The sequence below is a fragment of the Lolium perenne genome, chromosome 6, assembly GCF_019359855.2.
Source record: "Lolium perenne isolate Kyuss_39 chromosome 6, Kyuss_2.0, whole genome shotgun sequence".
In the NCBI taxonomy this organism is placed as follows: Eukaryota; Viridiplantae; Streptophyta; class Magnoliopsida; order Poales; family Poaceae; genus Lolium; species Lolium perenne.
In genome coordinates, this window is record NC_067249.2 from 38,979,872 (window position 1) to 38,993,588 (window position 13,717).

Here is a 13,717-nt window from a genome sequence, read left to right on the forward strand (position 1 = left end):
GTTCCCGGCCTCGATGTGCGCGAGCACATTTGCGAGGGTGCGCTCAGGCGCGCTCCACCATCGGCGGCGGCCGGCGGCGTTATTGCTTGCCGGAGGAGGAGGAGGGCCGTCGTACGCCCGGATTTCGCGTTCATACCTGCGCCGGAAGAACGCGATCCACGATTCGTGGTTGTCGGGGAAGAAACGCGGATCCGCGCGCTGCTCGTCACTGAGAGTGGCGAGCACCTCGTTGATCGTCGTTTCGTGTGCGCCCCCCCCCCCCCCCCCCGTTGGCGGTGGCGGGATCGGCACGCCGCCTGCGCTCAGCCTCCATCCCCCCGGTGCGCGGAAGTCCGGCGGCGCCGGGTAGCCCGCCGCGTGGAGGAGCCGTCCCTCCCATTGGTGGAGAGAGCGGCGGCCGAAGCCGTTCTTGGCCACACCGTCGTTCGCCATTGCTACCTCTTCGAGTTTGGGGGGAAGATTTGGTGGAATGCGAGAGAGAGGAGAGGTGAATGCGGGGCAGACGCGTTAGTTCGGCGATAAATAGAGGTTGGCGCGCGTGATACCGAGGCGACGGCATTAACTCGCCGCGTGGAAGCTACGCGGCCGGCGAATGCTGACCGGCGGCAGACTTTTACAGCGCGCGGAAGACGATGCGATGAGGACGACGATCGTGGTCTCTTGCCGACAAGTTGGGGCCACTAGACGCGCGGGAAGTTTTCTCGACGTTTCGCGCGTTTTCGTTTCGTCCGGAGTCCCCGACCGCTCCCCGGGGGGCCGGGGACGGCGTGGAATCGCCGGATGAATTTAGGCCCAAATCCGGACGAAAACGAGGAACCGGGGGCGCAACTGGGCCGAATTACGCCGTTCGGGTTGAAAAAACGCCCCTCGGGGGCCTAGTCGGGGAGACGAGTGGAGATGCTCTTAACCGGGTCTCTGGCATGCAGCTAGCTCTAGAGCAACGGCGGGATGCTTTGCTCGTTTCTGAAGTAGTCGGTCGGATCCACTGCACTACAGGAATGGCGACGTACGCCGACGGCCTGCGTATGGCCCGGCACGGCCAGCCAGCCGTCTAACCCTCGGCGTATCATTGCTGTCGGCGTAGCGAAGTCTACGCCGAGGGAAGCCCTCGGCATATACTTGGCCCTAGGCGTAGACAGGGCTACGCCGACGGCCACCCTCGGCGTAGACTATTTTTCAAATTTGTCAAATTTTGTAAAAATCATAACTAATTCATATGATGTCAGAAAAATGCGTACAAGGTATCAAAATGTTCAGAAAAACATCCTCTATCCATTTATGTCAAAATCATGCATATTACAGTATCATATTAACATAGTAACAATTTAAACACTTTCTTATATGTCATCGGGTTCCCGTTTTGGCCAGATGGCAAATTGAACGAAGTCAGAAAATTCCGCGGAGCCGCATGGCGTCATTTTAAGTGTTCTAGTAACCACTCCAAAAGACGAAATTGGGATACGACAGTTTTGGAAAACTCATCACAAACAGAGCTAGCAAGTCCGGAGTTCTATGACTTTTTAGGGAAATGAGTAGGAAACGGCCCGTGACACCGCATAGTTTGTCGGAACGAGGCCATATTTGGCACGCGCGTGATGTCTGGGATGGGAAGCAAGGCCCCGGAAGCGGATTTCCAATCCGACCCATGGGCGATGATTTTTTCATTTTCAGGGTGCCAAAACGGTTTTTTTTGTGAAGCAGCTACACGGGGCGTATTTTTGTATTGCGCGAGACCTCCGCGTAGTACTAGGACACCGCCTCCGCACCACATATCACATGCCATATGTGCGCGCTAGCTATCTGGGAATCCCTGCGCCTTCCTGCGGTGTCCCACTGAATCCGCTGGAAACTGACCGGATTTGAACTAGGGGTACACTTTCCGTCGCTCAATAAATTCCGTGAAAAATGTTTTAGGTATACGACACATCACTTTATGTGCTAAATTTTTTCCGTTTAGCGCGATGGTGAACGGGTGCACCAGCGCGCCCGGTACGGCCATATTGCATCTCCGTGGGGCCGTTTTGGTCGGATGGCAATTTAAACTAAGTTAGAAAATCCCTTGAAGCCACATGGCGTCATTTCATGTGTCCTAGTAACCACTCCAAAAATTAGAATTAGGATATAACAATTATTTTGGAAAACCCTTCACAAACAGAGCTATCACGTCCGGAGTTCTAAGGCTTTTAGGGCAAATAAGTAGGAAACGGTCTGTGACACCGCATAGTTTGTCGGACCGAGGCCATATTTGGCACGTGTGTGGTACCTGGGATGGGAAGCAAGGCCCCGGGAGCGGATTTCCAATCCGACCCATGTGAGATGGTTTTTTTTATTTTCGGCGTGCCAAAATGGTTTTTTTTGTGAAGCAGCTACATGGGGCGCATTTTAGTATTGCGCGAGACCTCCGCGTAGTGGTAGGACACCGCCTTCGTACCACATATCACATGCCATATGTGTACGCTAGCTATTTGGGAATCTCTGCGGCTTCTTGCGGTGTCCCGCCGAATCCGCTGGAAACTGACCGGATTTGAAATAGGGGTACACTTTCCGGCGCTCAATAAATTCCGCGAAAAATGTTTTTAGGTCTATAGCACATCACTTTATGTGCTAATTTTTTTCCGTTTAGCGTGTTTGCGAACAGTGCACCAGCGCGTTCGGTACGGCCATTTCGCATCTCCCGAGGGGGCCATTTTGGCTAGATGGCAAACTGAACGTCATATTTGGATTCCTCTAATTTTTAGGTTCAAATGATGATATGGATGTTATATTTAGATTCCTCTCATTTTTCTGATCGATTTAGACATATTATTTGTGGAAATTCAATTTTTCGATTTAAAGATATTAATTATTCCATATTAAATAGAAAAAAATAAAAAAATAAAATCATTTTTTTGTTATTTTAATTCCATATTATTAATCATTGTTACTTATATATTCATTATTGTTTACTTAAGTAATTGTTTGGAATTCAAAAATAAAGAGTTGTGACATCACGGTCCAAGAGTTAATAGAGTTGATAGGCTATTATTATGAGTAAGGTGTCAATTCTTTAAGGGAAGCTCATCCGAATGGAACAAAGAAGCTAATCGTGCTGAGGTTGGAGTAGTATGAGGATGGGTGACCGACTGGGAAGTTTAACCATGATTGTAATTTAACTTGAGATTAAGTGTACTTAGAGTTAAAAGTGTATGATGAAAGATAAATAAGTAAAAAAAAGAAAAAAACGGTGTAAAAAAATTAAAATTTTTAAATTTTTAAAACTCTATGCCGAGGGCTGCCGTCGGCATATAGAAATAATATTTTTTTCCAAATTGTTTTTTTAAATTTTTTTTGGAAAAAAGAAAATTCGAATTTTTAAAATTTGTATGCCGACGGTTTTACCGTGCCGAGGGACCTAAACACCGACGCCATACGCCGAGGGCTGCCGTCGGCGTAGCCTACGTCGAGGGCAGCTGGCCGTCGGCGTATGCGTCCATTCCTGTAGAGCTGCCGCTTTCACCGTCGCGAGCCTGTGATAGTTGCCCATGAAGTACCGCTCGCCCCACACCTCGCCGCCGTCGAACGTGCTCACGTCGTCCACCACCATGTTCTGGCCGATGTCCAGGTCCCGGAAGTTCACGTACGCCTCCCTTGGGTTTGTGCTCAGGTGCTGCCCCATGAAGCCGTACAAGTCGTCCAGCCAGTCGGACTTGACCTTGAAGGAGAAGCTCATGCTGCCGGTCCTGTTCAGGAGCACCTCCTCCGACGTGCCAATCGATGTTGGCCAAGGGTGAAGGACAAGGCCACAGACTCGAGCCAGGTCATGGACCGGCAGTCGGCGGTCGTCATGCCGAGCTCCGGGAACCGGCGGCCCATCGTGGCCACGAGCGAGCTGCACGTGCCGAGGTACACGGCCAGGAACACGGCTTCCAGCCGAAAAAAGTCCACTTTTAGTCCTTAAATTCTAGTGGAAGTTCATTTTTGTCCTAGAACTTTTGTTGGGTTCAAAATGGCCCTTATACTGTAAGAATAGTTCAATTTTAGTCCTTATCCTGGTGAGCTAGGCAATTATCTGCCACGGGTGCAGAAAACTCAAGGCAACGCAGCATGGGCACATAGGCGGGCGCACCGTTTTCAGCTTCTGTGACGCATATGCCATGCGCCACAGAAATCACACGCGGTAGATATTTATTTTTGTGGCGCATGTGGGTGCGCCACAGAATTTATGTTGCCCCATGCGCCACAAAAAGGAAGAAGATTCTATGGTCATAGAAATATTTTTGTGGAGCACACACTTGTAGGTGCGCCACATAATACATTCCTACCTATAATGATTATACTAGTAGTGTCGGGGACACAAGGGTTTCAATGTTTTCATTATGATCCCAACTAGCTTGCGCTTGGTCTAGTTCAATACAATTCGGTTGGCTGATTGTTTCTTCTTTCCATGTGAGCGATTTTCGTAATTAAACCAAAAAAGGATGAAAAGTGAACTATTCCGAGAGTTCAAGGCCCGTTCTAAACTAAAGATAAATTTAGGACGAAATGTGAACTTCCTCAAAAGTTTAAGGACGAGAAGTGGACTTTTTTCTTCTCATAATACTAGGGCTAGTGCATTTTCGTCATAGTTTCTCTTGAAATCTGCAGAGCGACTCGCAAAAAAGCTTCTAACAAGTTCAAACCAAGCCAAATCACTTCTGTAGAAAAGATTTCGTAAAATTATCACTACAAACCCTTTAAAAAGTCGAGTTCAAAAAAACCCTTTGAAAAGTTCAGTTTCTATGAAAAAGGCCCCAATGGATAACCTTCTTTTGCCCCGGCCGCATGCCACGCTGCGCTGCTCGTCGCCGTCCCTCACTCTGACCACAGCACAAAGCCCCGAAACCTCCATTGCCGCCGCGCTCTCGTCTGGAGCTGCTGCAAGGTATCATCGTCGCCCAGCCTGCCTTGCAACCAGACTTCTTCTCCTTTCCCTCCTCCCTCATTCCTAGCCATCCTCCATGCTCTTGTGATTTTCTTGTCCAGGGCCCTTCACCGACCTGTATCCACGCCGCCGCCGGCCGCCATGCTCCCGCTCGCCACAATGTCCGCGCCGAGTTCTCTTCTCCTGCGGCCCGCCGCGCACCAGAGGATGGGGGGAGATCGAGGTTGGTGCCGCTCGTCACATCCGTCGCGTCGCCTCTATATCTTATCCAAGAACTGTGCCGCCGTTCGATTTTTTGTTCTCCTGAGCAAATGACATAGTTTGGGAAAAGAAATTGCTGCAATTTTCTGACTTAATACTTGCATGCGCACTGAGTTAAATCGTAGCCGTTCAGTGTTTGAGCACCCTCCTGCAGTCCTGCTCGTATTAAGAATCAGGAAGCATCACTTCGACATAGCAAAGTGAACAATTTTCAGTTGGAGCAAAGAGTTCCTTGCCCCTCGAAATGTTTGATGAAGGAGAAGCACTTCTAGTTACATCTTTAGTGCACTACCTTGCATTGCATATAGGCTTTGGTAACGACTAAATCTTGTGCCAATGGAATGTGGCGCTTCGACAGTGGGTTAAGTTTGCGCCAACCGGTGTTTTCGCTGAAACCCCACGCGCGAAAGAAGATGTCATGTCTGAATGTAATTTAATACTAGGAGATGGTGCTTACTGCTAAGTATGGTACAGCTTTTGTTTACCAAGCTCACACACAACTTATAATATTTGGTGCAGGACAGAGCTGGGGGTTGCTGTCTATCTCGGGTTCGCAGTCTCGGAGGAATAAACTCAACAACATCATCTCTGCCAAAGCTGTAAGATGTGCTTTATTTTATTTTATTTTATTTTGTGTGGTGCTGTGACATGCTCGCTTGTCTTCTTATCTCGCCGTTGTAAATTTTAGGTGGAAAATGCTTTAAAAAATAATTCAATATGGTATTTGACATACAGAAGAATGAAATGAAATAAGTTCCTGTCATGAAAAAAAAAAGGAAAACAATCCAATGTTTTTGACTTAAAAATGGAAGAATACTGATAGGTAACAAATTTAAGGCCTTTACATTTGGTGGAAGCCACGATTTCTGTACTTGCAAAATAATTCGTCATAACATTGTGTAGCTGGCAGGATATTAAGCCTTGCAAACAGAAGTGATCAGTTTCCTCTTATTACTTAGATTATGTGAATGCTATCCATTTCAATTTTTTCATGCATACTATTCCTGCTAGCTAGACAGAAGGAATGCAAAAAAGAAAGGAAGTTTGTAACCTGGTCAATTTTAAGCTTCAAAATTAACTTGAGGTAGCTTATAAAATCCATACAAAACCCATTTCTGTTGCTAAATAAAGGTGTTTCGTTTATCTGAAGTTCTACAATCACCTGCTGGTGTATGTAGAATATGTACCAAAGTGATGCTGTATAGTTCCAGGGATATCCTTTTACCATTGTTCATAAATCTGAAATGTTAAACATTCCTGCATCTTGTAAATTAGAACAACAGGATAAACTTGATAAATTCATTTGATTCTGCGCTCTGACCAGCAATTCCGGAAAGCATGTCACGAAAACCTGAATCTTTCTTCTTGTGCAGAACATAACATGCTGTGCTAACCAGACACAAACCGCCACCCGCAAATCATTCTCTGGACCCACCTCTCCACCATCGGGTTCAGTTAAAGGTAATGGAAGGCATCTGCATTTTGCTGTTCAGTTAAGGTGCACTGCAGAGCTGTGCTTCCAGTGAAATTTGTCACTCACTTCTTCGCTTTATCGCAGAGAAGGTGAAGCCCAGGCTCGATGATGGTGGCGTCGGGTTCCCACCGTTCCGGTTTGGTGGTGGAGGAGGTGGTGGTGGTGGCGGTGGCAGCAGTTCCTCCGGCGGATTCATCCTCTTCGTGATCGTTTTGCTTCTGGACTACCTGAGGGAGTTCGAGAGGAACTTGCAGAGTGGGCCGCGCAGGGGCAGCGACTACGACAATGGGCTCGCACCACAGTAGCTAGCTGCTTTTCTGTACTAGCTTGTTTCACAGACGGTCCGGTGATGTGTTACCTTGCTGAGCAGTGTTATCAGACTAGAATTACTGGCGAGAGAATGAACTGAGAAGTAGCAACCGTAGCTGTTGGACGGGATGTGGAGGGCTTGAGATTGCACACCAGAAGCAAGTGGCACTAATGTTTCCGCTTCAGGGCCTTTTTGGTTCATAGGAAAATCTGAGTGTAGGAGTAGGAAAAAAATTTATATGACGGTATCCATTCGTCTGCTTCAAATGTTATGATCAAAGGAAAGTGCAATACATTTTCTTTGATCTCGTTTCAAAATAAAAAAAACACAAATATACTATATCATTTCACCAAAAACTGCAAATGGAAATTGAGCTACATGTATCCCTTTATTTTAAAAAATTGGGAATCATAGTTTTAAGTTTCAAAAAAATCTGAAAAAAAATCTTGGATGTAGACAATGATGAAATCTACAAACATGCAAAATATCAATGTGAAATTCTTTGTATTGTAGACTACACAAAAATGACAAAATTTGATAGGTTTTATAGTTCGTGCATTATTCACTATTCTCAGATCCACACGTTTGTCATTTTTATGTAGCCTAAAGTAATAAGAATTTCACATTGAGATTTTGCAAGTTTGTAGATTCCATCATTGGCTACATCTAGGATTTTTTTCGGAATTTTTTAAAACGTAAGAATATGATTTATGATTTAAAAAAATAAAGAGTTACATGTAACTCGGTCTTCATTTATCCACTCTCTTCATTTCACTTGGATAAAGCTATCTTTAACTTTTGGTGGTAGGAAAGCACGATCGGTGGGGTTCATGGGGGGCAAAAAATTTCTCGAAAGGCAAAGCATCCTCGGATACACATAGACATAATATCATAATAATAAAAAAATGCCAAACATTAAGAATAAATATATCGTAGAGGTAGAGATACATGAGTTGTCAATTGCAAAATAAAGTCTAAAACAAAACAAGTAATTTTTAAGGTCTTCAAACTCTTTCTTCTTCCATGACACAATCTTGTACTTTTTTGAAAGGAGTCGACGTAAATATCCTGTAAATACCAATGGAGTTTTTCCTATAATTTTAATTTAAGTTGCAATATCAAGGCTACGTGCATGGTTGCAGCCATTCAAGTAATCAATCAACATCGGTAAGAGTATCAACACCAGTATGTCAGGGAAAAGCAACCGAACAGCTTGGTCGATGTCATTGGAGAGCCGAAAGTACGGATTACCATTGTCGGGGACGTAGCAGCCAGGACAAATATTGAAAGCAAAAACCTCCTCGCGGCAACCATGAGAAAAGATCCAAAACCGATCTGGTGAAGTAAGATCTAAAGGACCATACCTAGACAAATTTAATCTTCGAGGACCACCATTGATGTCAGGAAGAAGATCTAGCCTATCGTCGAACGAAGGACAGAAGATCATCACTTATTGTAGAAGCTGCAATCTCCATTGTCGCGGAGGCAAGAAAGAAGATGCTACCATAACTCTAACCAAATATATTGAAAAGACTACTTTTATTAAGAACTCTAAGCACATATCGGGGTTTCCACTCCACCCGACACCGGCGAGGCCAATTGAAGGAGGGGGAACTGATCTATGGAGGAGGCGTAGGTGGAGGGACGGCTAGAGGCAGCGCTTTTGTTTCATGGAAGAGAAAATGAGCGAGAGGAGTTCTTACTGTAAATATTAATGGTATTGAATTGTCAAATTTGGGTCACAAATGCGTTGCCGTGGACATAGCCGGTCAGCACGCGTGTCCACGCCCTTTGCCCTCGGGCCCTCTTGGCAGTTACTCGCCTGTTTGGCTTCTGCAAGCCAGTACTGACGGACGGCGTCGCTGAGGACTTCATTGCACCGAGTTAATGGGGTTGCCTCGTCTTCCGTGCGCCAGTGTTGGTGCTAGCGGCCCTAGGGGTTCTGCGCCAAGCATTAAAGGCAAGGTAGTGTGTCCGCCCTTTTAAGGGGAGAAGCCGCGTCCACTCCTCGCCACACCATTGTCATAGCCATCACCCACGGCCATTTCCTCCGAGCACGCCAACACCATGGGCAAAGGATGGCCCTTCCACAAGACCAAGCACTACTAGGAGGCCAGCTCGTTTCGCGGTGGCAAGGAGTGAGACCGCCGCTACATCCTGGTGGACCATGCACGGCGACTATTTGATGAGGGTCGCTTGGTGCCCTGGCCGGATGTCAACCTGCCGGCGGGTTGGCTCCTCAACTCGCGGCGGGTGCCGATGCCTCCGGTGCCACGCGAGGGACGCGGGCGGCATGATGAGGTATGTCGCCTCCGTTTAATCCTCCCGTCGGATCTGCGCGACGATCCGACATTCGCAATCGACTCCTACAACTGGCACTCCTTTGCGTTGTGGGAGTTCGACCCACGTCACCAAGGAGGATACCTCGGTGCCGTGGGCTTCTTCAACCGGAAGCGAGGCGTTGGCCTGGACGATAAGGAGGAGGACGATTAAGGGGAACATGATGAAGTGTTGTGCACTTGCTCTGCCCTTCGGCGTGAGCCCAGATGTCGGGGGGATGACCCCCGGTAGGTCAAGAGCATGGCTAATATGCCTAAGTCATATGACTAATCACCGGGTTATATGAGTAAGCCGGATAAGCTTGGTTATCGCTTAAAATGATGGTGACCAGATTAAAGGTCATCCGGATTGTACGATCCGGAATACCGGCATGTATATGCCGGAATGAAGATATTGGCGTACCTTAAGCCGGAGGAGTTCAAGTTATGCCGGAGCTCGGCAAGAAGGACGAAGGACGAAGATCCAGCATGTTCAGATAAAACCGAGATAGGGATCCGGCATAGTGCTAACAGTCATGTGCCGGTCCTGAAATCAATGATCCGCTCAGGCCACTACAGACATGAAGGAGATACGGAGGATCTCCTCATGACTAGAGCATCGCTAAGTTCCAACAGGGGCCAGAGCACGGCTGATGACGAAGGAGGCTACAATGCGTGGAGCTATAGTGGTCAGTGCCACAGTGCCAGAAGAAAGGACCTTACGAGCCAAGGTCAAAGCTACGATCCAAGTCCGGTCCGAGGTAAGCAAAAAATTCTCAGGATTAGCCCATGCTAGGGCTCCTTGTCTTGTAATATACTTCTCCACTATATAAGGAGAGGTAGCACTCCATTGCTCTTGCACGAAATGCTTAGTTACTAGCTCATTCACTTCTTCTTCTACCTCTAGCGACAGCACTTTGTCTTCAACCTCTCTCATACAGCTCTAGGAGCACCATTGTAGTTCTCATAGTGTGTTTATACATCACAGACAAGCAGGAGTAGGGGTGTTACTTCCTCACGCGGGCTCCGAACCTGGGTAAACCTTGTGTCATCGTGTGTGTTCTTCATCTCTTCCTCCTCTGGATCTTCCGAGGCACATCGGCTCTAAAATAAACCTACATATGCCATCTGTTTATTCACCATGATGACACCAAAGTTCCAGGCAGCGGACCTGACGGAGGAAGATACGCTCGGACTCCTCAGAAAGAGACGGGAGAGATAACATAGAGGAGAGACAACAAAGAGGAGATCAGTGAAGATACGCTCGGACTCCTCAGAAAGAGACGGGAGAGACAACAAAGCTGAATAAAATCGACGGTTAAAACGTGCATAGAGGTTTTGGCAGGAAAGAAAAAAATGACATTTCTGGAACAAAGAGTAAGGCTGGAAGAAAAAACTCGTGGAACGAGGAGGGCCAGACGAAGGGATGCACGCGGCTGGCCACACATCGCTAACTCGCACGGAGGATCGATCATCCGATGCGTCTTTCACTTTTTCGAAATGGAGAATCGTCTTAGCCATCTTTCATACCAGTTATTTGGTACTGCAAAACAAATAATTACCACAGCTCTCTCACTGCCACAAGCAAACGATGGCTAAGCCCAAACGCCTACTCTCGTTCCTACTGAGCTGCTTCTCATGGTACCTGATCTCGGTCCCTTCCCCACATTACCCCGGCGAGTTCATCCAATGCCTAAGGGAGAAGCTCCCTAGCGAGCTCGTCTACGAGCAGAGCTCCAGCAGCTTCACCGACGTGCTGGCCTCCTCCATCAAGAACCCCAGGTTCTTCACCAACGCCACGGCGAGGCCGCTCTGCATCGTGACGCCGACCGACGCCCGCCACGCCCAGGCCGCCGTGCTCTGCGGCCGCCGGCACGGCGTGCGCCTCCGCGTGCGTAGCGGCGGCCACGACTACGAGGGCCTGTCCTACCGGTCGGCACTGCCCGATGAGGTGTTCGGGGTGCTCGACCTTGCCAGCCTCCGCTCCGTTAGCGTCAACCATCCCGAGTCCACGGCTTGGGTTGAATCCGGCGCGACCCTCGGGGAGCTCTACTACGCCATCGCGAAGAACAACTCGCGCGTCGCGTTCCCGGCCGGCGAGTGCCCGACCGTCGGCGTGGGTGGCCAGTTCAGCGGCGGAGGCATCGGCATGATGATGCGCAAGTATGGCCTCTCCATCGACAATGTCCTGGACGCCAGGATGGTCAACGCCAACGGGGATCTCCTGGACAGGGACGGCATGGGGGAGGACCTCTTCTGGGCCATCCGAGGCGGTGGCGGAGAGAGCTTCGGCGTCGTGCTCTCGTGGAAGATCCAGCTCGTGCAGGTCCCGCCGACGGTGACCGTGTTCAGCATCGGGAAGACGCTTGACCAGGGCGCCATCGACATCCTCACCACATGGCAAGTTGTGGGGCCATCACTCCCTGACGACCTCACCATCAGGGTCAAAGTGCAGGGGCAGGAAGCCCTGTTCCTGGCCGTGTACCTCGGCACGTGCAGCTCGCTCGTGGCCACGATGAGCCGCCGGTTCCCGGAGCTCGGCATGACGAGCGCCGACTGCCGGTCCATGACCTGGCTCGAGTCCGCGGCATTGTCCTTCACCACGTTGGACAACATCGGCACGCCGGAGGAGGTGCTCCTGAACAGGACCGGTAGCATGAGCTTCTCCTTCAAGGTCAAGTCTGACTACGTCCGGCGGCCCATCCCCAAGGCCGCGTGGAAGGACGTCTTCTCCTGGTTCGAGATGAGCGGCTCCGGGTACATCATGCTGGAGCCCCACGGCGGGTTCATGGACAGCGTCCCCGCCGACGCGACGCCGTACCCGCACCGGAACGGCGTGCTCTACGTCATCCAGTACCTCGTGTTCTGGCAGGGCGATGGCGGCACGGCGGCGCCGGCGGACTGGCTGGACGACTTCTACGACTTCATGGAGCAGCACGTGAGCAAGAACCCGAGGCGGGCGTACGTCAACTTCCGGGACCTGGACATCGGCCAGAACGTGGTGGTGGACGACGTGAACACGCTCGACGGCGGCGAGGTCTGGGGCGAGCGGTACTTCATGAGCAACTACCGCAGGCTGGCGACGGTGAAAGGAGCAGTGGATCCGACCGACTACTTCAGAAACGAGCAGAGCATCCCGCCGTTGCTCTAGAGCTAGCTGCATGCCAGAGACCCGATTAATTCGTTCGATTCGATCCATGGTGATGCATGACGTACTGCTGGTCCAACAATTGCTCCTTGTCAAGTTGCAACTTGCAAAGCAGTTTACTTTTCTGAATAAACTGTGTTCGACTGGATTGCCACATCCATGCTGGTGACGATGCTCATGTTTATGATAGGGCCAGTTGTCGCATGTTGTGTGTTTTACTAGGGGCAAAACAAAAAACTTCGAATGAGGGCAACTAAATGAACTCCATGGTTTAATTCTAGTATAAAAAGAGATGCATTGACACCGTCACTAGTAGGAAAATGGCTATAGGGGCATGAGTAATAGAAACGGGCGCAGTCTGGCACACGCGACTGCTCTTTTTAGAAACGGGCGCGATAGGCGCACGCGAGTGATAATCACTTACTGGAAGTGGGCGGACACGGACGGCACGCGACTACTATGTGGGCCCCGGCTGCACCCGGGTCCAAATCTTACCGGCAGCACTTGCCAATTTTGGCACGCGACAGGTATCATCGTACCAGTCGCGTGTCGAGCTTTTTTTCGCGTGCGGCTACAGCACGCGCGGCAATTACACAGAATTTGATCGCGACTATTAGGTTCTTACCACTGGCGGCGAGGGCCCATGACTAATAGTCCAATTCGGCACACGACAGGTAGGCTTTTCCCTACTAGTGTGTACTAATTAAAACCACACTTACATAGTTACAGAGGCAACAAATAGGACCAGAATATGGGATTTGCTAACTTCTTGCTCAGTTAAGTCCTACACCATTTGATTTGTATTGTGATTCGTGCTAGTCATGAGTTAACACTGAGATGTGATGACATCATCTAACTGAGAACGAAGTTAGTTCTCAGTCGACTGAGAAATAGTCACACCCCCAGAATATATATGCAGGGTTCTGCTCGTGGATAAAAGAAAATTGTCATGGATAGCTAATCTGACAGCATGAATATTGTGTTGATTATAATACTCCTTCCGATTCATATTAAGCGTTCCTCATTTAGTACAATTTTACTAAATCAGCGACAATTAATATGGATCAGAGGAAATGCCAATAATCTCCTCGAGCATCAAAAGAATATTAAGTGTCAGGGTGGGTGCTGATCCAATCGCGCCATGATTAGCGCCTGATCGATTATCTGGTTCTGGAGCATAATAGGGTCCTGCTTGTTGGCAGTTGTTTACTTCCTAAACTTGGTTATTTTTTATGTTGGTCGAGCTTTTGTTGTAGTTCTTGAACTATGTTGAGTTTAGGTGGCAATAGGTTTTGCCCCATACCAT

At 48.8% G+C, this 13,717-nt stretch overlaps 3 protein-coding genes across 3 annotated transcripts in view; 2 read left to right on the forward strand and 1 right to left on the reverse strand.

Moving 5' to 3' along the window:
• Positions 1-13,717, reverse strand: part of LOC127308313 (uncharacterized) — a 258,300-nt gene that overhangs the window by 66,596 nt on the left and 177,987 nt on the right. The window lies entirely within an intron of this gene.
• On the forward strand, positions 4,766-7,129 carry LOC127308309 (protein YELLOW LEAF 1, choloroplastic). Its single transcript, XM_051339086.2, has 5 exons — positions 4,766-4,900; positions 5,002-5,123; positions 5,681-5,760; positions 6,535-6,622; positions 6,720-7,129. Exons 1-5 carry the CDS (start codon positions 4,773-4,775, stop codon positions 6,938-6,940), a joined length of 639 nt encoding a protein of 212 aa, XP_051195046.2. The 5' UTR covers positions 4,766-4,772; the 3' UTR covers positions 6,941-7,129.
• LOC127308308 (berberine bridge enzyme-like Cyn d 4) lies at positions 10,809-12,615 on the forward strand. The gene has a single exon (XM_051339085.2). It carries the CDS (start codon positions 10,855-10,857, stop codon positions 12,412-12,414), a length of 1,560 nt encoding a protein of 519 aa, XP_051195045.1. The 5' UTR covers positions 10,809-10,854; the 3' UTR covers positions 12,415-12,615.